Source organism: Apteryx mantelli, chromosome 6 (genome assembly GCF_036417845.1).
Source record: "Apteryx mantelli isolate bAptMan1 chromosome 6, bAptMan1.hap1, whole genome shotgun sequence".
In the NCBI taxonomy this organism is placed as follows: domain Eukaryota; kingdom Metazoa; phylum Chordata; class Aves; order Apterygiformes; family Apterygidae; genus Apteryx; species Apteryx mantelli.
The window spans coordinates 24,125,631-24,148,306 of NC_089983.1; the positions used below are offsets into that span (position 1 = coordinate 24,125,631).

Genomic DNA, 22,676 nt, shown 5'->3' on the forward strand with positions numbered 1-22,676 from the left:
CAAGTATCAATTCCTCTTGCATAGCATCATTGCATTCAAGTACATTCATTCCCTGGGAGATGATAAAGAATGAGAAGCACCTTATCAGTCTGTGGATTGCTGAATGTTTTCCTCAGGCATTTAAGGCATGATAAAGGCATGTTACATTAGAAATCTTCCCCCTCCCTGCAAAAAGGAAAGCAAAACTTGTAGAAAAGTGTACATTGCAAACAAGTTTGAAAGCATTCAATTACTTTGTTCTCAAAATTTATCAAGCGTTTGAGTTGTTTGGCATGCTTTTATGTGTATGTATGTGTGAATTTCTGTATCATTGCAACAGAGACTGAATGTTCTTACCTCATAATGAGTTGATTGGCAGATTTAGCAATTAAGCTCAAAAAATCCTTGTCTTTTTATTCTAGCTCCTGAAAAAATTATTCATGAGAAGGTAGAGGAAGAGGTTGAACTGGAAGTGAAAGGTACAGTCACTGATAATGTTGCACTGAAAAAGATAATTAGTACCAGTAATTAGTAATATTGTGAAGGGCTTTTATTTGCTTAAATATAGTGTCTGATGGGGAAAGTATAAAACACTTTAAAACATATTGCAATATGCTGCATGTTTGTTTTGATATGCAAAGGGTTACCTGCTTTCTAAGGTTATTTAAGTTTTAAAATATGTTTAAAACTTTAAATTTATAATTTTGCAGCCATATTCTTAACTTCTACTTCATGCTTTGCAGCTGTTCACAAAGCTTTTATTTCTTCAATTTCCTTTTGAATGCATGGAATAGTTTACTTCAGAAGGAAGTTATAAAAATGATATGATTTTTAAATAAGTTAGCAACCTAACAATCAATTCAGTGGACACAATTGGATGGATAGGGTATATGAGAAAGTATTTGTTGTTTAGGATATGTCAAAGCTTACACATTCTCATTGATTCCTTGCACTTTATTTATATACATTAATTCATCTTTATACATCTCTTACCCTGGCTTGCAGATAGCATATATGGTCCATGTTGCTTGCTTTTTTTCCTGTGCATAACACTGTGAAGTTAGTGGCTGTATTAGTTCGAATAAACGCCTTCTCATTTCATGTTAGCTAGTTATTTACATTTTTTGTATATCTTTCAAAATATTTTTTCTCAATTGTTTGAACATTTAATCCACAACCAGAAGGGTCAGAAAGGGCGTTTATTCTACTGTCTGCAAGTCAGGTAAGATTTTCTTCTTTGCCACCCAAAGACACACACAGCTTTTCCGGTCAGCAAAACATACACGCAGAGGAACGTGTTATTTTGAAATTCATTTTTGCTTGTTCAAGAAGAAATTTCCACAGTCTGAAGAAAGAACAGACAACGAACGATTTTCGGGTCAATCTTTAAAACAGAGCAAGGCTTTGCGTTTATTCGAACAAATATGGTGAGTGAATTATTTTTTTTTTCCTGGGTGTGTGATGAAATCTGTTGCATGCCCATTATTTAATTCAGTATATTGCTATTTCATTTTATTTCAATCAAATAGTAGACTGAGTGGGGCATGGTGTAACTCAGTGTCCTTCCTTTGCAGAGCAGCACAGTGAGGCGAACCCCGAGGGACCTGGGGAAGCAGCAGTGTTGGCTTGCCCCCAGAACCACAAACCAACCTTCACACAGGGCCTCAAGTGTAGGTCTGTCTTGGAGGGGGACCCCGCGCTCTTCCAGTGCAAGCTGGTGGCATGCCCGCCACCCCACATGGCCTGGTTTCACAACAACCGGCCGGTCCACCAGGACTGCCGCAAGGTGATCCGCACCAAAAGCGAGGCGCACATGCATTGCACCAGCCTGGAGGTGCGAGATGTGCGGGAGCGTGATGCTGGCAGCTATAGGGTATTTGCAGTTAATAGCGAGGGCTCGGCTGAGTCCACCGCCTCACTGCTGGTGGCACACAGTGGGGAGCAGCAGGGCTTGGGCCTGGCAGGGAAAGCAGAGTGGATGCGGGAGAGCTGGGAGTGTCTGCTGCAGCAGCGGCAGGAGGACCGGCTGCGGGTGGTGCTCCGCTGCACCGGCTCACCCTTTGACAAGGGGCAGGAGGCTGAGCAGCTCCTGCGGGACCTCTCCCCGGCCCGGGGCATGGTGCGGACCATCCGCTTCCAGAGGCTACCGCCGGTGGGGCCTCGCCACCTGGGGCTGATGTGCAGCAGGGAGCACAGTGGCATGGTGGTGGATAGTGAGGAACTGCTGGATGAGGAGATCCGCAAGAAGCTGCAGCGGCTGCGGGAGGCAAAGAGGGCAGCTCTGGAAAAGAAGAGGGACTCCCTCACCTCCCTGCCTGTGGGGAGCTCTGCTGGGGAGCCTAGCCCGCCTGAGGTGCCTGGCACAGCAGATAGCTCAGAGCCCCTCGAGGTGCAGGCAGTGGTGGGGCTCAGTGGACCTAAGGCAGCAGGGGACAGGCAGAAAGGACCAGGTGGGCTCCTGGAGCCCTGCCCACCCCTCTTCGTCCAGGAGGTTGAGCTCCAGGAGGGCATTGAGGGTCAGAGCTGTGCCTTCTCCTGCCTTTTCCATGGCTGCCCACAACCTACGGTCACTTGGTACAACAATGCTGAGCCTGTGGGGCGCATTCGGGGCACTGCCGTCCACACCACGGAGTGTCGCTCCACACTCAGCTTCCCAGCCCTGCTCCCACAGCATGGTGGCACTGTGACCTGTGTGATCTTCAACCCCCTGGGAACAGCCAGCACCTCAGCCGCACTACACGTAAGGCGGCGGACACTGCTCCGGGAGACTGTGGAGGAGGAGGAGCAAGAAGAGGAGGAGCAAGAGAAGGTGGAGGAGAAGAAGGAGGAAGAGGAAGTCAGCCTGGCCTTTGCAGCAGAGCAGGAGCTGCTGAGTGCTGCTCCAGACTCAGACCTGCTGTCGCTGCCTGTGGAAATCAAAATCACTGCCCCCACCCCAACGCCAGAGCAAGACACTGAGATGAGGGAGACCATGCAGTCCCCTCCAGACCAGGCTGTCCCTGCCATAAAGCACAAGTTCAAGTTTTCCTTTGATGTGGCAAATGAACCACCTCAAATAGTGGCAGAAGCCCCAACACACATCCGTTGCCATGAAGGAGAGGCAGTGGTGCTGGAGTGTGCTGTGTCTGGAAAGCCACCTCCATCCGTGGTCTGGTCCCTGAATGGCCAGAGCTTGTCTGCCAGTGAGAGACTTAGGTTTGAGGAAGGCGAGGATGGTACACACCGCTTACATATCCAAGGGGTCTCTGTCCTGGATGCCGGGCTGTATTGTTGCATGGCCAAGAACGTGGCGGGAAGAGTGCAGACTGCCTCTGAGCTATCAGTGCAGCCCAATGCACCTGGGTTGTATAGCAAGGATGGAGTCACTGAGGGAGTGCCTGCCATGGAGCATGCCATGCACCTCCGAGGCCTCAGCACAGTTGGTCAGGAGGAAGAGGATCAGATCACATGCTCCAAAGAGCAGGAAGCCCACCTTCCGTGGTCCCTGCAGCTGTCTGTAACTCCTGCTGAGCACTCAGAAGAGGAATGCCGAGACGTCAAGGGTAGTGAGATGGAGGAAAAAATGGTGCTGGATACCATAGGGGTTTGTGCAAGGCAGGAGATGGGTTATGCAGAGGAGAGTGGGGGGGATGCAGATGGTATTTCTGAGATAAGGCAACACAGGGAAAAATCAGTCCCTGAGGAACACAGCTTTGGAACTGGTGCCACTGACCTGTACCACATCATGTTCGGGGAAGAGCATGAACTGGTGGCCAAGGACTCAGGCCACTTTTCAGAGGAGCTGGAGGCTGAAGGAGACAAGCTGGGACCACCTACAGACACTCTGCCCTGGGAGATGTTGGCATCACCATTTGTGGAAGTGAAAGGTCAAACACATGTATCTGAGCAGACTACTCTGGAGCAGGAGCGCAAGGACCCACAGTTTTTCATTCCTATATCTCCAGTGGTTCATGAAGAGAGCAATTGCCGCTACATGGTGGAGAGCAATGCCCCTGCCTGGGAGAGTATGCCTCCTGATGCACCTCCTGCAGCACAGCCAAGTGTGCCCCACCTGCAGGACATTACAAGCACACACACAAAGGAGCAGTTTGGTTTTTATGACTTCTGTGCAGGAGAACAGCAGGAAGAACACGCCAAGGAGCAAGAGAGATCAGTAGATATTGAACAGGACGTTGAGGCTGATGATTCTCTGCATAAAGAAGAAATGCCAGATGTTGGGGATTCTGGATCAGTAGATATTGAACAGGACGTTGAGGCTGATGATTCTCTGCATAAAGAAGAAATGCCAGATGTTGGGGATGCTGGATCAGTAGATATTGAACAGGACGTTGAGGCTGATGATTCTCTGCATAAAGAAGAAATGCCAGATGTTGGGGATGCTGGATCAGTAGATATTGAACAGGACGTTGAGGCTGATGATTCTCTGCATAAAGAAGAAATGCCAGATGTTGGGGATGCTGGATCAGTAGATATTGAACAGGACGTTGAGGCTGATGATTCTCTGCATAAAGAAGAAATGCCAGATGTTGGGGATGCTGGATCAGTAGATATTGAACAGGACGTTGAGGCTGATGATTCTCTGCATAAAGAAGAAATGCCAGATGTTGGGGATGCTGGATCAGTAGATATTGAACAGGACGTTGAGGCTGATGATTCTCTGCATAAAGAAGAAATGCCAGATGTTGGGGATGCTGGATCAGTAGATATTGAACAGGACGTTGAGGCTGATGATTCTCTGCATAAAGAAGAAATGCCAGATGTTGGGGATGCTGGATCAGTAGATATTGAACAGGACGTTGAGGCTGATGATTCTCTGCATAAAATGCCAGATCTTGGGGATGCTGGCCACTGGGAAATACACAATGCTGAACAAAAGCTGCAAGAAACAGAGCCTGATACAGGCAGCTCTTCATTGGATCTAACCCTTACTCCTCCTGGCATAGAAAACACAGGTGAGGATTTTCCTGAGGAAATTCAGGTTCACCCAGAAAAGGTGCATTTCAAAGAGCAGCTGCTGCCATCCAAGACTGATGTGGCCAATATCATATTTGATCTGAGGAAATTTGTAGAGCCTCTCCCAGCTGAAGAGAATGTGGGCATAGCACCGGCACAAACCCCCACAGCTCTGGAGAGCATGGAGAAGAGAATGACGGGGTTCATCTCTCCTGTGCACAAACATGACATCCTTGTGGAAGAAATGTCACTGAGTGAGGAGCTGCGTCAGAGCTACAGGGTGCAGCTGGAGGGGGCTAGTGCCCCGGAAGAGGCACAGCCAACAGAAATCGGAAGGGTTGATTCACAAATCCCGAATGGGGACCTCACCAGCATCATGCTATCTGCTGAAGAGAGGCCATCTGCAGTAGGAATTTATGAGCCAGAGACAAGTGTCTGCAAGGCGGAATCACTTGAGAGACAAATTCATAGTTTTCTGGCGGAGTCCACAGCAGATATCCAAAGGTTAATGCAAGAAACACGGGTGTGGGAGGGTGAGGAGGGGCTGGAGCTGGCAGACTCTCAGAGTGGCAGCTTTATCATCGACTTGAAAAAAGCTGCATGTGAAAAAAAACTCCAGGCTGGGCATCAGGCAGAGGAAGAGGAAGGTCCTGAAACAGAAAAGTTCTTTGAGAAAGGAATGAGTGGCTCCACCTTTGAGGAGATCACAGGTTACCCTGATGGGGTGCTCAGGGACACCCAGCAGGAACCAAACACAGACAAGAGCTTTTCGTTTAGGCAACTCCTGCTTGGTTTAGTAAGTGATGATCCTGTGGCACAGAAGGAAGAAGGGAAGGAGTCTGGGGGCAAGAAGAGGACTCCCACTGAGGAAGCTGCTGAGAGCACCCTGGATGTTGAAGGACCATGGGAAGAAGTTTCTGCAGGTCCAGAGCCCAGCACTGTTCAAGCCTCAGAGCCAGAGCTTGACTTCTCCCTAGCCAAGTATTTAAGGTCAACAGGTCAACAGGAAACTCCAGGTGTCAAAGAGGCATCTCAGAAGGGGCAGCGAGAGATCATCACTTCCATGGAAGTGGAGGAGGTTACCTTCAGCATGGTTTATGACTATTACAACAACCAGCAAGAGCTGGCTCGACCCTTCTCTCCTGAGTCAGAAATGTCTATAGAGCTGGAGAGTGGGTGCGGAGAGGAGTCACCTGATTCGGACCGCTTCTACACACCTCCCTCTTCAGTGGAAATCTTTGAGACTGCTTCATCGGCATCCTACCACACACCACTCAGCACACCTGAGCGCTACTCCACTCCATCTGAGGGCTCAGGGTACAGCACGCCACCCGAGCGGTACTCCACGCCATCTGAGGGCTCAGAGTACAGCATACCGCCCAAGCACTACTCCATGCCATCTGAGGGCTCAGGATACAGCATGCCGCCCAAGTGCTACTCTGTACCCTTTGAGGGTTCAGAGTACAAAACACCACCAGACCACTACTCCTCACCCTCTGAGGGGACCCAGTCCCCCTCAGGGGACAGCACGCCACCTGAGCGCTACAGGACACCAACTGGGGAGTATGTGGATGCCCTGGCTGCACTCCCTCATTGTGAGGAGAAACGGCAGCCTCCAGACCAGCCACAGGCCGAGGTGTTTAGGACCCCCTGTGAAGCCCTGGAACCATTAGAAAATGAAATGCCACCTGCATTCCTCAAGACATTGAGCAGGAGGAGGCTGTATGAAGGCAGCACGCTGAACTTTGTGGCTGAGGTGGTGGGTGTGCCCAAGCCGGAGGTGAAGTGGTATCACAATAAATCTCTGCTGGAGCTGGATGAGAGAGTGTGGATAGAGAAGGATGGAGACAGGTGTGTGCTGGAGATCACTAACATCCAGAGAGCTGATGGAGGGGACTATCTGTGCCATGCAGTGAACATTGTTGGGGAAGCTAAAAGTGTTGCCCAAGTGGAAGTTTTGTCGGAAGATGGGCGGTCACTGGCACTGCCACCCCCCGTCACCCACCAGCATGTTATACACTTTGACCTGGAGCAAAGCACTTCCTCTCGGTCACCCTCACCACAGGAAATCCTATTGGAAGTGGAACTGGATGAAAATGAGGTGAAAGAGTTTGAGAAGCAGGTCAAAATTGTAACTAACCCCACATTCAGCCTGGATAAGAAGAGCATGGTGGTTTCCCTGGATGTCCTTCCGCTTGCACTGTTGGAGCAAGCTGCGGGCTTGGCCACAGAGGAGAGTGAGGATGTGAAAATTGATTTCCAAGTGACTGAAATGCCACCCCGTTTTGCTGTGCCCATTACAGATGTGGAGGCCACAGAAGGCTCAGAGGTGGAGTTTGAATGTGCGGTGACAGGTACCCCTGTCCCAGTAGTGCAGTGGTTCAGAGGTGACATCTGCGTGACCCCTGAGGTGGGGAAGTATGTTGTGAGTCAGAGGGAGGGTCTTCATAGTTTGAAGGTCCAAAATGTAGGTCCTTCTGATGGTGACAGGTATCAGTGTCGGGCAATCAATAGGCTGGGAGAAGCAATGTGCAAAGGGTCCCTCGTAGTCACAGCTCCACAGGGAGCAAGCACTAAGGCGAGCAGTGAGACAGCCACAGACAATGCTCCAGGCAGTCCCCAGAAATGTGACTTGCTTTTAAGAAACACTGTGACCCCAGGTGACCAGGCAGAAATAAAGCTGGAGTTTGAGTTTGAGCCACACACTGACGACTTGCAGGGAGCAGTCCAGGTGGTGGCAGTGACTGAACAAGAGCAGGAAGTGGAAGGGGAGCAGTGTGTCAATATTAATTTTGATGTGTTTGCAGAGCCATCCCAGGAGGAACGGGTTGAGTTTAGGGCAGAGGACTCGGAGAGCTGTTGCTTTGAGTTCCAGGTCACAGAAGCTCCTCCCAGATTTCTCAGACTCATTTCTGACTACAGCACATTTGTAGGTGCCTCAGTGTGTTTCCAGTGTCTTGTGACTGGTTCCCCCCACCCAAGTGTCAGTTGGCACAAGGATGGGGTGTTGTTGGAAGGGAACAGGTTCTGTGTGCAGGAAGAGCAGGGAGGTTGTCATAGCCTTACTATTGAAAACTTGACTCAAAATGATAGTGGGGAATACAAATGTATAGCTACTAACAGGGCAGGAACTGCTGAAACTTGTGCTGTGTTAACTTTATACTAGATTTCTACACCTGATTTCAGAGTCTCTTTCGAAACACTCAACATGTTTGTGTTGTTGTTCACTGTGAGTAAAAATGTAGCACTTGTTTTAGGGGCATTGTTTATGGTCTCTTTAGGGGTGAAATTCACTCCCTGTCGGCGTATTTCTGTCTCACTTAAACTTGCCTTCCTTGGGGAGTTTAAGTGAGATTTAAGCTGTGCATAGGTCTTGTGCACAGTTTCTGTGCCAAGGTATATTTCAGGCTCCTCCCAAACTCCTTACTCATTCTTGTAAAGATATTTTAATTGACACTCATTTATGTAGGAATCATTCATTTCATATATTGTACATATTCCTGTGTTTCTGTAACAGTGCAATTACTGTAGGTTTTAGGTAGTCTAGAAGTCACCTGGAAATATAGAAACCACCTTTTTCTTGTAACTTAAAGGTGTGGAATACTAATTTACACTTGCTATTTAGTTTGGATATCGTTCCATGAAAGAACTCCTAAAATTGGTATTCCCCCTTCACACAATGTTGTGTCAGAAAATGTGAGTATCTCTGATTCAAATCCTGTAAACATTTACAGTTTCTATCACTGCAAAGCTCTTAAATCTATGGGCCTCGTTCTACTAACTCATGGAATCCAATGACTTTTTTTTAAGTCAGTGGAATAATGTTGTTGCAAAGAAAAGCAATGCAATGGGATGAGAATAAAAGTTTTGCTTTAGTAGAGACTGGTCAGGATTTTTTTTCTCTATTACCAAGTAATAAACATGCAAACATATTTTGTACTGTATCTTTAAAAGCTAAAGGAGAGGGAGCATAATAAATCAATGATGTAACTGTAAATTCATTAAAATAATCTTGGTTGTCCCTGTATTCCAGTGTCTTTCATAAAAATTGCATAGTAGTAAGAAAGCAAGAGATTTTTATGCAGTATTCTTGTTTAACATAAGAACTAAATCTCTAGAGATTCCTTTTTTCTTTTTGTTTATTAGTAACAGTTAAGTGTTCTATGTGTCAGGATGACCAGAAATAGAATACATTCAAATATTATCTGTGGCATTTTCTCAGCAGAAAAGATTTTTACATTAATGTTCTCAATGGGAGTATATATTTTTGTACTTAAACCAAGTAGTTGAAATAATTAAATCAGAATTAAATTAATCCAAATTACATGGACATTGATAAATTGATTAAACAAATATTTTTAAAATATAAAAGTTATTAATTATTTTATCTCTAATGCCAGCTTTCCAGTAACCTGTATATCAAGGTGGAATGCTAAATTCAATGCCCTGAACTGTTGCTTTACACAAAAATGATATTTGCTCTGATTACTTGTTACATGAGATTCAGATTATTTATAAATTGCTGTCAGTTGCCTTTCAAACTGCTTTAAGGAGCATGGTGATTTTAAATATGAGAACTATTCCTGTAGTAGATCCAGTTATCTTAATGCATGTTCTTATTTCTGAGTTTGATGTGTCCTCACACGAAGGTTAGTGTGCCTCAAAGACTCAATTATCTTTCAAGACTATCCCATCACTTATTTGGGATAGCCAGTTTTGATCAAAAGACTCGCTTTGTCCAATTGTGCCGCCCAATTTACCCTTAAACTGCAGAAGTGGCAAGTTCTAATGGCCCAGCACATGGGAAAATGACCTGAATGGTTAAACTACTGTCAGTGTGTCACTTACTTTAGTTTCTTCCCATTCATGACCCCCTAATAAATACTATCAATTTTTATCTGATTAATAGGCAGAGATAATTGCAATTTCTCATAGATAATGGTGGTAGGAAAGAGAAGTGAGAGTGTCTGATCCAACATTGTCCTGGGTAAGAGTTGTTTCATAACGTGTCCTTATCCATTCCTTGTACAGATGTGTAGCACTAACTGGGCAGCAGAGGTCCCCAGGGAAGTTGACATGAATTGTTTTGTTATACATCAGCTGTGACAAGAAAGTTCTTTTTGGTCCAAATCCAATGAGGTCAGAGTGCCTTTGGTCAGGTCCTAAGCAATTATAGTTTGTTTAATTTTCATGTAAACCAACAGACATTTTTAGTAGAAAGAGGCCTACTCCAAAACCTTAGATCCAAACAGGTCCAAATTCACGTTCACATCTGAAATACATGGCCAGGCATCCATATCTCTATTTTAAATGTTTGTGGTTTACATACATTTAAAAGCCTTGTTTTAAATGTCGGTTTCATACACTGGCCAGAAGCATTGCAATCGGTGTATGAAGAGCCAAAGTCTAACTTAAGCTACACTGATATAAATCTGGAATAATTCTGGTTTTGAATAAACTTACTCTGGGGCAATTAGTATATCTTAGAGACATGTTTGACCATCTCTCTTCAAAATTTTGTGCTTTCATAAGAATTACAAAATTCATTATTTCATTGTCGGGTTTAATGTCTTCTTCATTTTTACAAACCAGATATCTTAAAAACAGAATGAATGATGTCAGTTTGTCATCAATGTATATTGAATGTTAACAAGTATGATCAATTTGTGAAATAAATATGTTAACTGTATAAGTCCGCCGCTTCTTGTACTTTATTCTTTTCACAGATGTAGCTAAAGTATGGAGAAGCATCTGTGTAGTTTTTCTGTCATAAATATGCAAGAACACCCAAAATGCTTTAATTTTTGCCATATTCCTTTGTGTAAAGCCTTTGCATATGCATTAACAAAGATTCCATTCTGCAATTTTTATACTTTCTTCCCAGTTCTACCCTATTCTGCTCCCTGTCCTCACATTCATTAGTACTAGTATTTCTGTGGAAGCTGCCATACTGGCTTTAGCAAGGCTGGTAGATAATAGTAAAGAGCTAGTGTAATGCTTTTTCACCTAAGCTCCTCTCTGCAGGTAGTTGTCACTGTATGCACTGTGCTATCTCATGTATGTTAAGATATTTTGGGGGAAAGTTAGTAACTGCTAAAGCCAATGAGAAAGAATTGGGGATGATATTTTTTGCTCTTTCCTGTATTTGTTCTTGGAGTGCAGCAAAAATTATCATTTCAAATATTCTGGATCTTTAAGACACTGTAGTTGAGAACATATCAAGGTTCATCGTTAGAGTGCTTGGAAACATTTATTCACTCACTGTTCTTTTTCTTTTTTTTTTTTAAACAACACCCATGTTCTCCCAGTGGCAAATACTGTAATACTGTGGGGCTTAGCTGAACAAACTTGGCTCAGTGAGGACAGCAGGATTTGCTTTCTAAATGTTATCTTTGCATTGTACTTTTCCTGGATGTTTTGTTCTGTTCCTGGAAATCACAGAATTCACTGATGTTTCTAGTGTCAAGGGTCTGCAGAGAACAACATGCACTTCCCTTGATGTCTTCTTCTCATTTTTAAACCACCATTAGAGCAAAGTGGTCCAACACACACAAAAAGGTCTAAGTCCACAAAGGCAAGGAAAAGAAAAACCTAAATGTTCTCTGTCTTCTTTTTCTCTGTTATTGCAGGAGTTTTAATATGCAGCATTATTTCAGGGAGGGGTTTAAAGGTGCAAGTTAAACTAATGACATTAAAGCAAGAGTGTAAATTCATGATATTAGTAATAATGGTGTTTTAACCACAAAGGTCTAGTGACAAAAGCAGGGCAAAGCTGGTAAGGAGAGGTGACATCTTATATTAGACAAATAATTGAGTTGAAAGAGATGAACTAACCACACCAGATGAAAAACTAGTGTGCCCACAAGCTTGTCTTATTTTTCCATCCCTAATTCTGGCATTCTGTTTTTTTGTGGTGTTGTGGATTAAACCAGGGCCTTAGCACTGCTCTGCTGTCCTTGTTTGTATTATTGTGCTTGTAAATATGTATGACACCTACCACTTTAGTTATATTTGTGAAATGCACCAATGTTGCTAGATTGTTACTTACACTTTAGGTTGGATACTCTAGGGGGTATGTCTGACCCATACCATGCTGCCAGGTTTAAAGAGACTCCCATGTTGATCCAGATGGGGCGTTCTCTGGTAATCTGACAGCACAGCATGTCTCTCTGCTTAGAAGTGTGTAATTAATGCAAAGGGGTCTCATGTTCATTGCTAATTTCTGTACAGTTTTGAGAATGCCCTCAGATATACAAAAATAGTTAAATGAACAGAGCCATGTATTGCTATTCACTGCTTATTACTATCTGCAAGTGTTCACTTAAATATTTTAGTAAAATTAAACAATTTTTTTTCCATACAGACATCTCTAGTACTCTTATTTTGTCTGCTGAGGAAGGAAGAAGAGAAGGTTACAGCAGCGGCCTTCAATTGCCTGATAGAGATAAAACACTTGAATTTGAGCCTGAAAAAACAGTTTATTCCAGCAAAACAAAGATGAAAATGGAGGAGAGAGGCAGTGTCCCTGTTTTCCTCAAACAGGTCTCGAATGTTGAAATCTGGCAGGGAGATGTAGCTAGGCTTTCTGTTACTGTTGCTGGCAGCCCCACACCCAAAATCCAGTGGTTTTTCAATGGTGTGAAGCTAACCCCCTCCATGAACTGTAAGTTAGTGTTTGCTGGCAACAACCACAGTCTCATCCTCCCATATGCTGGTGTGCAGGATGAGGGTGAGTACACGTGCGTGGCCAGCAATGTGCATGGTGAGACAGCATGCAGCGCCCACCTCTGCGTGCGGCACCAGATACCAGGGGCCCCTCGCTTTGCCAAGACACCGAACAGTGTGCAGTGTGCACTGGGCCTCACCGCTGTCTTTGAGTACACTGTGGCTGGAGAGCCATACCCCGACGTGCAGTGGTTCAAGGGGAGTGAGCGGCTTTTCTCTGATGCACGTCATTCTGTTGTTCACCGCCCTGATGGCTCAGGCTCCCTGATGGTGCAGGAGTGCATGGAAGAAGATGGTGGGATCTACACGTGTAGGGTGCTCAGCGCCCTGGGTGAGGCAGTGTGTTCTGCTGAACTCCTGGTGCTGCCGGAGGATCATGCTGTGTGCAGGCAAAGCCCAGCCTTGCAGCACTCGGAGGTGGTGGAGGACCAAAGCCCCCTCTCCTACAAGGAAGCTGTTGAGCTTCCTGCCATGGAAGGATCACTCAGCCTTGAGGCCGTACAGGAGCCCCTGACTCTCCTCCAGCTTCAGACAAGCCGGGCAGAGCATGTGCTGCCCAAGGAGGACATCCTGCCTGCCCTGCCACCAGCCTGTCTGGCTGTGCAGAGTGTTGAAGAGATGCTTGCCCAGGTGGCAACAACACAAGAGAGCAACAGACTATTGGCAGAGCTACTGGAAACCCTACCTGCTTGTCCCCAAGGTGTGGTGCCCAGAGCAGTGACCGAGGCACGACTGTTGGGCTGCCTTGGGACTGTGGCTGCACAGATGCTCTTGCCCAAAGAGCACGTCATCCCTGATGCAGCAGAGCAGATGACTGCTCCAAAAACAGAGGCTTCCCAAGCCCTCCTACAGGTGCCAACCACCACTGAGAGCTGTGCCATAGATGGTGGCCACACCCAGCTCATAGAGGGCTTCCAGGCAATGCAAGGTGAGCTGAAGGCTGAACCCAAATTTCCCTCCAAGTTGGCCTGCACTGTGGACCGAGTTGTTCGCCTGGAGAGCATTTCTTCCCTGGAAGAAGCAGAGGAAGATTTTGCTGCAAGAATCCATGAAGGACAGGCTTTGAGACTTCCCTTGCTGATAGAAGAAAACCAGCCCCTGGAGGAGGAGCATGCCATTGATCTAGCCAGCCCATCTAAGCAGAGTCCAAGGGCAAGGACACAACCCCATGAAACAATGCATGTCCACCAACTCCAGGCAAGCCAAGTTCTTACCAAAGAGAAACAGCTCACTGCTCAAGTTCCCAAGAGCTGCACCTTAGACATAAAATCTCAAATTAGAGATGCCCTGAAAGCTGCAGTGGTAAGTGAGCAAAACCTCTTGTTTTCAGAATGGTTGGCTGATAAAGAAAGCATTGAAGTACAGACAATAAAAATCACCAGGGAACATAAATACATCCTGTGCACCTACACTGTGACCACAGGTGGGCCCACTCCCACAGAAATCTCCATCTCCCTGGGAGAAGTCAACATTCAGACAGCTGAGCAGAAAACAGAGCTGAAGGAGGCTTTCTATTCTCTTATGTATGAAGAAAAACACCTCTTGACAAACGAGAAATACAAAGCTTTGCCAGCCCAGTCCAGTCCACTTCTTCTTGGAAAATTCTGCGATGAAACCACATGGAGAGATCACTCCAAGCTGGAGCCCCAGCAGGCTGAGAAGACCATGGAGGCAGAAATACCCCTGGAGCAGCCTTTGCCTGCAAAACCCATCAGTGTTCTGATGGGGCAAGGTCAAATCAAGGATGTGGGGGCAGCCACAGCCACTGCTGATGTAGACGCTGCAAGTGTTCCAGCTGAGAAATCTGCAGAACTACTGAAAAGGAAGGAGAAAAGGGAGGAAATACGTGAGGAAGAGGGCCGAGAGGGTCTGGAAACTAGCGATGGGAAGCTAGAGAATGAGCTGGGCAGAGAGAGTTATCCCATCATATGCAGCAAGCTGGTCGACACTGTTGTGGAGGAAGGGGAGAGTGTCAGTCTGGTGTCTGTGATAACAAATGCCAGAGAGGTGAATTGGTACTTTGAGGGTAAACTGGTGTCTTCAGGCCACAAATTCAAGTGTTTGCAAGATCAAGACACATACACACTAGTAATCAGCCAAGTGTGCAAGGAGACACACCAAGGAGAGTATGCCTGTGAGGCGCTGAATCAAGGTGGAAAAACAGCAACAGCAGCAAAACTCACAGTTGTTAAAAGAGGTTGGATTATGGGGATAAAATACTGCCTTTCCAATACACTGCCCTACTAATGAAACTGGACCATATGTAACTGCATCTGTGGATACAGATATGATATTACTGTCATCACAACACTAATCGGGTGGTCCTCTTTCTGGACTTATAGTCTCCTTTTGCCATGTTTTAAAGTCTTCCCTCACTCACAGTCCCTGGTGATGCACTTAGTTGCTTCATGTTCTTATCACAAAAGCAAGGTCAGGACAGCATGTACCTCAGTGCCAACTGCTCCTGCATATAGCCACCTGTGAAGGGGACATGTTTTTCCCACTTTTCTCACTGCACCGAGTCTTTAGAGTCATTGCACAGTTTTAGCGTGATTTCTCATCCACACTATCATTTCTCACTGCTCCAAGGTAAAGTGGTATATGTCTGTATCACATCGTTTCTGCACATTGTTATTGCACCTTGCTGTTTTGCATTTTTCCAGTTTTCCAGGATCACCACTTTGTTTCCTCATGCCATTATGTGCCACAACACTCTCTGTCCACTGAGGCTAGTGCTGCTTTCATTTCTTGCAGTAATTTTTTTCTTTTACAGTCACTTTCTGTGGATTGCTAGTAAATCACCCACCTTTTTTCAGTCAGTGACTTCACTAACTATTACTTTCCAGAATGCCAGCAGACAGGGCTTTGAGTCACTCTGTGCTTCTGATTTCAGTTGCACCAATCCTGAGAAGACGGCTTGAATCCCTGGAGGTGGCAGTAAACCACGTGGCCAAGTTCACCTGTGAGGTAGAGACTGCTCCCAATGTCAGGTTTCAGTGGTACAAAGCTGGCCGAGAGATATATGATGGGGACAAATATTCCATTCGCACCTCCAACTACCTCTCTACACTGGAGATCCCAAGGCCTCAGGTTGTTGACTGCGGAGAGTATAGCTGTAAGGCTTCCAACCAATACGGCAGTGTAAGCTCTACAGCCATTTTAACAGTAACTGGTAAGTCCTAAGCCCTTTTCCTTTTCTATAAAATGTCCCGATATATTGTACTGCTTTCACCGATTTACTTACCAGGGCTCTTACTTAGCAGGGCTCTTGATTTTGAGAATACTGCTTTTAGGTGCTTTCTGTACTCAGAAAGGGAAATCAGCATGAAAAGTTTCCGGAGGGAAGTAAGAAGGGCAAAAGAGAGAACGGGAGGAACCAGATCTTCAACAGAATGAGACTGCTTTGTGAATACATCCTTGAAGAAGGTTTATTTAACCTTCAGACAATAAGCTCTTAAATCTGATTTCTTTAGTGTAATAATCATTGTGTGATTATCCTAGCACCTTACATTTATCCTGCAGCTATACTTGCAAGACAGGTTCTGCTTACCTGAACATCTGTGTGTCATGGCCAGATGGGAACAGTGTGTGTGTGGGGGGGGAACAGATCATCTTAAACAAACAAAAGAGGGTTCAAAGGTGTTTCTCAGTTTAGAAAGGGTTTTCAATCTATTGAGAACCATGCAATTTACTTTTTTTTTTAAAACATCTTATGGGCATTCAGTGTATGGCAATTTTTCTTACTTCAACTTTTATTTTTGCGTGAGGATCTTTTATGCAGTCTTTGCTAAGTGCCAAACTAAAGAAAGATGCACAGACTGCTGATAGTGTACAAACTTGACAGTCTTGGGGGAATGGTGTGCAAATTTCTCAGTCTTGTGGGAGGAAGCTCTGGCTTTCTGCTTATTTCCTTGGGTTTGTACATCGCTCCAGAGAGTCAAAATACCTTCAATCTCTCAAGCAATAGGCAGACCCAAGAAGTGTAAAACCAAAAGCCAACATTTATTATCTTTAATACCTCTTATCTCCTTCACTGTTGGCCTCTTTTGCTGTCTAATGGCAAACCAAGTCCTCCTGCTCTCTCTTCCTGGCAAATGTGGAAAGACAGCATAAGTGCTGGTCCTCACCTCTAGATAACATTGAACGCCTTTGTTTTGCAGAAGCATTTCCACCAACGTTTCTCACCAGACCTGAATCAATCACTACTTTTGTGGGCAAAAGTGCCAGGTTCATGTGTATTGTTTCGGGCACCCCAGTCATCGACATTGCCTGGCAGAAAGATGGCACGACCATTTCACCTTCGGACCACCACAAGATCTCCAAAGTGGAAAATAAGCATGTGTTAGAAATTTCCCCTCTCACCACCAGTGACAGAGGGGTTTACACTTGCAAAGCTTCCAACAAGTTTGGGGCTGACGTCTGCCAGGCTGAAATGGTCATTATAGACAAGCCTCGCTTTATTAAAGTTTTGCAGTCTGTACAGTCAGCAGTCAATAAAAAAATACGTCTTGAATGTCAGGTAGATGAAGACAGGAAAGTAACTGTAGGATGGACAAAGGATGGAAACAAAATCCCTCCGGGCAAAGATTATAAGATTTACTTTGAAGACAAAATAGCCTCACTTGAGATTCCTCTGGCTAAGCTCAAAGATTCGGGCCATTATGTATGCACTGCCTCAAATGAGGCGGGAAGCAGCTCCTCTTCTGCCAGCGTCACAGTCAGAGGTAAGACAGTCCTAGACCCCCTTTGCCTTTGCTCTTCTTGGGTTCCCCACTTCTTCTTTTGCAGGTAAAAGGTTTCCCCAGGCTGAAATCATTCTGTGAACTCTTCTCAGACCTTCCATCAGGTCTATTCACCTCTTGCTCATTTCCGCCTTGCCTTCCAGTGCACTGTGGAATGCACTGTGCACAAACACTTCAGTATTTATTTCGCCAACCAGATCGAAGGGTTGCTCCTGCATGTGGGGGAGAGATGGAGGGAGAGGGCTGGAGAGACTGTGAGAACTGCGGCTCAGCAAAGATTATGCTGATCTTTTCTAAAGTCATGTTTTGTTCCTCTGCTAGTAACCAAGCTTCATATTTCAGGCTCTTTTCTTTTCTTTTCTTTTCTTTTCTTTTCTTTTCTTTTCTTTTCTGTCCCTTTTTTAGAACCACCATCATTTGTGAAGAAGGTTGATCCATCTTATTTACTGACCCCAGGTGACTCTGCACGGCTTCAGTGCAAAGTCAAAGGGTCTCCTGAAATCCAGATTACTTGGTTCAAGAACAATAAGGAAATCCATGAAAGCAACACCCAGAGGATGTCCTTTGTCAATTTTGTGGCTGTGTTAGATATTTCTGAGATGAAAGTTGATGACAGTGGGAGCTACTCATGTGAAGCTGTAAATGAGGTTGGGAGTGACAGCTGCACCGCAGAAGTAGTTGTCAAAGGTCTGTTCTTCCTGCCATTGCCAGTCAAATTCCTGGGAAAAGCCTTCCTTTTTATGGCATGGGTGACTAATTCTTTCTTGCTGCTATTATAGAGCCTCCCTCTTTCATCCGAACGCTCGAACCAGCAGAGGTAGTGAAGGGAACAAACACCGTCCTTCAGTGTGAGGTTGCTGGCAGTGGACCATTTGAGATTAGCTGGTACAAAGACAAGAAACAGATTCGCAGCAGTAAAAAATACAGGTTGACCTCTCAGAAGGCTGTTATTTCTCTGGAGGTGTCCTCCTTTAATAGTGCGGATGTCGGTGAATACGAGTGTATGATAGCTAATGAAGTTGGGAAGTGCATATGCAGTGCGACATACATCTTGAAAGGTCAGTGGGAGAGACAAAATTCTTTCCACTTACTTCCGGGATTGCTGAGGACCTCTTGTTTCTTGAAATGTCATTTCTTTGGATTTGTGGTTGGCTGGGGGAGGATGGGAAGGAGAAGAGTGTTGTCTTCTTCTCTTAAAATTTTATGTATATCTTACCTCTATCTGCCATCAAACCTCTGAATTTGAAAGCTACCCTAGTGCATCCCAGACATGGGGTTTAAAGGTTCATGTGTTAATCTCACAGCAGGGGAATGTGGCCCTTCCCCATGTCTGTACTTTGGCCAGATTGCGCCGTGTACTGCACAGACTGTCTTATAAAACAATCCTTGAGCAGCAAGTTTCGCGAAACGATGTAGTAGCAGATGAGTATTTCTTTTTGTCTCTCTTCTTTGAACTAGAACCACCATCTTTTGTTAAGAAAATTGAAAATGTGATGGCTCTGGCTGGAGATACTGTTACATTACAGGCTGTGGTGAAAGGGTCAGAGCCTATTTCTGTGATATGGATGAAGGGAAAAGACATTGTTCAAGATGATAACAGAGTGAGAGTGATGTTTGAACATGGCCTAGCAACACTGCAAATTGCTGGTGTCCAGCTGAGCTCTGGTGGCAAATACTCCTGTGTGGCTGAAAATGATGCAGGGAGTCAGTCGTGCTTTGGAGAACTAACAGTTAAAGGTCAGTGTAGGAGCCCTCTGACCCCCTGCAATGTCTCCTACATGAGAAGAAGAGCAATTCTCTTTTGTCCTTAACACCAGTTCTTTAATTCTTTTGTAGAACCTGCCAAAATCATTGACAAATCCGAAGTGATTCAGGTAACAGCAGGGGATCCAGCCATTTTGGAGTACACTGTCACGGGCACTCCAGAGCTAAAAACCAAATGGTTCAAAGATGGAAGGCCACTACCTGCCAGCAAAAAATATAGGATCAGCTTTAAAAATAACATTGCTCAGCTCAAGTTTTATGCTGCCGAAATGCAGGACAGTGGCGAGTACACCTTTGAGATAGCCAATGATGTGGGGATCAGCTCTTGTACTACCAGCTTTACTGTGCTAGGTTGGTACTGACTCTTTGCAAAGAGCCCTGCTCCTCTGCTCTGAGCCTGAGAGACCTAGAAGCAGAACTGCGCCTCTGTTTTGCTCACATGTTCCTTTCTTTCTTTTTTTTCACACCCAACAGATCGCACTCTCCCTCCCTTCTTTACTAAACCACTGAAGAATATTGACAGTGTCATTAGCACCTCATGCCGCCTAGACTGCAAAATTTCTGGATCTCTTCCAATGACCATCTCTTGGTTTAAGCAGGATACTGAGATCACTACAAGTGCCAAGTACACAGTACACTTTGCAGAAGGGTCTGCGTCTTTGGAAATAAAACATCTAGACACAAGTGATGCTGGGGTTTACATTTGCAGAGCCACAAACTCTGCTGGTAGCAAAGACAGCAGTAGCACTTTGTTCGTAAAAGGTTTGGCAATTTGTTTTGCATTTCTTTCTTGCATACTTTTTCTTTTCATATGATAATACTTTTCTTCCCCACAGTGCAGGCCATGTGTCTTACTCTTGACAATTGTTTCCCTTCAATGCAATCTAGAGCCACCCAGCTTCATTGTAGAACCAGAATCCAAAGATGTACTGCCTGCATCAACCGTACGTTTCAAGGGCACATTTAAAGGCACAACACCACTGACAGTGAAATGGTATAAAGGTGATAGTGAGCTGGTGACAGGAGGAGCCTGCTACATTATGACAGAAGCATTAGCAAGCTACCTGGAGCTTTATGCAGTCAAACCTACAGACTCAGGAAAATACACTTGCAAAGTCTCCAATATAGCTGGTTCAGTAACATGCAGTGCAAACTTGTTTGTAAAAGGTTTGCATTCTCACTCTCTTTTTAACTTCTTTCAGCTGCTGGACTGATCCCAGTGGCACTCTTTGATGCCTTCTTTATTTTGAACACTTTTCTTAAATCCACAGAACCTGCTGCCTTCAAGGAGAAGCTAGAGCCAACCCATCTGGTCAAGAAAGGTGGATATGCTGAGCTGACCTGTAAAGTCACTGGTACCCCTGAGATTAAAATCGCATGGTTCAAGGATAATAGGGAGCTAAAAGAGAGCAACAAACACAGGATGTCTTTTACAAAATCCACAGCAGTACTCCACCTTATGGAGGCTGAGACTGAAGACAGTGGAGAATATATTTGTGAGGCCAGAAATGATGCTGGAAAAGATATTTGCAGTAGTGTTGTTACAATCAAAGGTGTGTGTGACACCCACCTGCCCACCCAGTTTGTCTCTTTAAACTCTGTGTAGTTTTATAGGCTTCCAAAACATGATTAATACAAACTGCGTTTTTTCTTTTGCACTGTAGAGTCACCTTATTTTAGCAAGGAGTTTCAATCTATGGAAGTCTTAAAGGATTCCGATGTGGTTTTGGAGTGCGAGGTGCTTGGCACACCTCCCTTTGAAGTATTTTGGATGAAGGATGATAAACCCGTGCGGAGCAGTAAGAAGCACAGAATAAGCATTGAGAAATCTTTCATTAGCCTCCACATTTTCAGGTTTGATGCTTCTGATGTTGGCGAGTATCAGTGTAGAATAACAAATGATGTTGGGAGCTGCCTCTGCAGTTCGGAGGTCACACTAAAAGGTTAGTGCAAGCTGCAGAATGACACTGGCACACTCTTATCCCAGTGTGGTTTCCATGCCACACTGCAATGTATCAGACCTGTACTTACTTAGCCTCTTTCTTCCTGCTAGAACCCCCGCAGTTTTTGAAGAAGATAGAAAATATTAGCTCCCTTCGAGGGGGCACAGTTGTGTTTCAGGCTGCCATTAAAGGCTCATTGCCCATCACCGTGTCCTGGCTGAAAGACAACGATGAAGTGATTGAAGATAACAATATCAAAATGACCTTTGTGAACAATGTTGCCACTCTTCTGGTGAGGTCTATTGAGCTGAAACATGATGGGAAATATTTCTGCCAGGCTAAAAATGAGGCAGGAATTCAGAGGTGTTCTGCTCTGTTGACTGTCAAAGGTTGGTCCAGCCTCTGAGTGTTTGCAGTGATCTGAGACAGTTGTGATTTTTACAAATGCCCTTAACACACTTCTCTGTCTCCCTTTTCATAACAGAGCCTGCTACAATCATGGACAAGGCTGTGTCAATAGATGTGACTGAGGGAGACCCAGCAACCTTGCAGTGTAAATTTTCAGGAACTAAAAATATTACAGCCAAGTGGTTCAAAGATGGCAAGGAACTGACTTTAGGCCCAAAATATAAGATCAGCATTACGGATACTGTCTCAGTCCTAAAGGTGCTGCATACAGAAAAGAAAGATAGTGGGGAATACATATTTGAGGTTCACAATGATGTTGGGAGCAGTAGCTGTTCTGCCAGCATTAATGTCTTAGGTGTGTATGGGCTCTCTTTTATTATTGGTTTTACAGAGATACTGTCTTCTCCTGAGATGAGACCTACCACAACTGTAGCTGAATTTAATACTTTGTCTTTTTACTCTGTCTTGGATAGATCTCATTTTACCACCTAAATTCACTAAAAAACTGAAGAAAATGGACAGCATTAAAGGGTCTTTCGTCCACTTAGAGTGCATAGTGTCTGGTTCACATCCTATAAGTATCCAGTGGTACAAGGATGGCCAAGAGATAACAGCAAGTGATAAGCACAAATACTCTTTCCATGATAATACTGCCTTCCTGGAAATCAATAAGCTGGAAGGCACAGACAGTGGCTCTTACATCTGTGAAGCAACAAATGAGGCAGGAAGCAACCAATGCAGTGGTTTCTTAACAGTCAAAGGTTTGAGCTCCTTCTTCTTTCTCTAGTATTAGGCCTCTAATTCATAATTTTGGAATTCTCCTGTCTCAGAGTAATCCTCTTTCTTCTTTTTTACCTGTTATAGAACCGCCATATTTTGTGGAAAAACCCCAGTCCCAAGAGACTGTGCCCAATGCTAGGGTTCAGTTCAAAGCACTGGTGAAAGGCTCTACTCCTCTACAGATAAAGTGGTTTAAAGACAGCCAAGAGCTCCTTTCCGGAGCCAATCGCTCTGTCTGGAAAGATGACACTTCTAGTGTGCTGGAGCTCTTCTCAGCTAGGACTTCTGATTCCGGGAACTATACTTGTCAGATAAGCAATGATGTGGGGACAGCAACTTGCAAAGCAGCTCTGTTTGTGAAAGGTGTGCAACCCAATGTTCT

At 45.0% G+C, this 22,676-nt stretch overlaps 1 protein-coding gene across 1 annotated transcript in view; it reads left to right on the top strand.

The window, feature by feature from the left end:
• Positions 1 to 22,676, top strand: part of TTN (titin) — a 249,629-nt gene that overhangs the window by 37,937 nt on the left and 189,016 nt on the right. The window contains exons 43-58 of the mRNA XM_067298992.1: positions 402 to 458; positions 12,296 to 14,854; positions 15,551 to 15,829; positions 16,818 to 17,381; positions 17,805 to 18,086; positions 18,179 to 18,457; positions 18,858 to 19,136; positions 19,236 to 19,514; positions 19,638 to 19,925; positions 20,052 to 20,330; positions 20,435 to 20,716; positions 20,828 to 21,106; positions 21,217 to 21,495; positions 21,591 to 21,869; positions 21,988 to 22,275; positions 22,379 to 22,657. Coding sequence (XP_067155093.1) covers positions 402 to 458; positions 12,296 to 14,854; positions 15,551 to 15,829; positions 16,818 to 17,381; positions 17,805 to 18,086; positions 18,179 to 18,457; positions 18,858 to 19,136; positions 19,236 to 19,514; positions 19,638 to 19,925; positions 20,052 to 20,330; positions 20,435 to 20,716; positions 20,828 to 21,106; positions 21,217 to 21,495; positions 21,591 to 21,869; positions 21,988 to 22,275; positions 22,379 to 22,657 — 6,831 coding nt within the window. The remainder of the gene's footprint in view (positions 1 to 401; positions 459 to 12,295; positions 14,855 to 15,550; positions 15,830 to 16,817; positions 17,382 to 17,804; positions 18,087 to 18,178; positions 18,458 to 18,857; positions 19,137 to 19,235; positions 19,515 to 19,637; positions 19,926 to 20,051; positions 20,331 to 20,434; positions 20,717 to 20,827; positions 21,107 to 21,216; positions 21,496 to 21,590; positions 21,870 to 21,987; positions 22,276 to 22,378; positions 22,658 to 22,676) is intronic.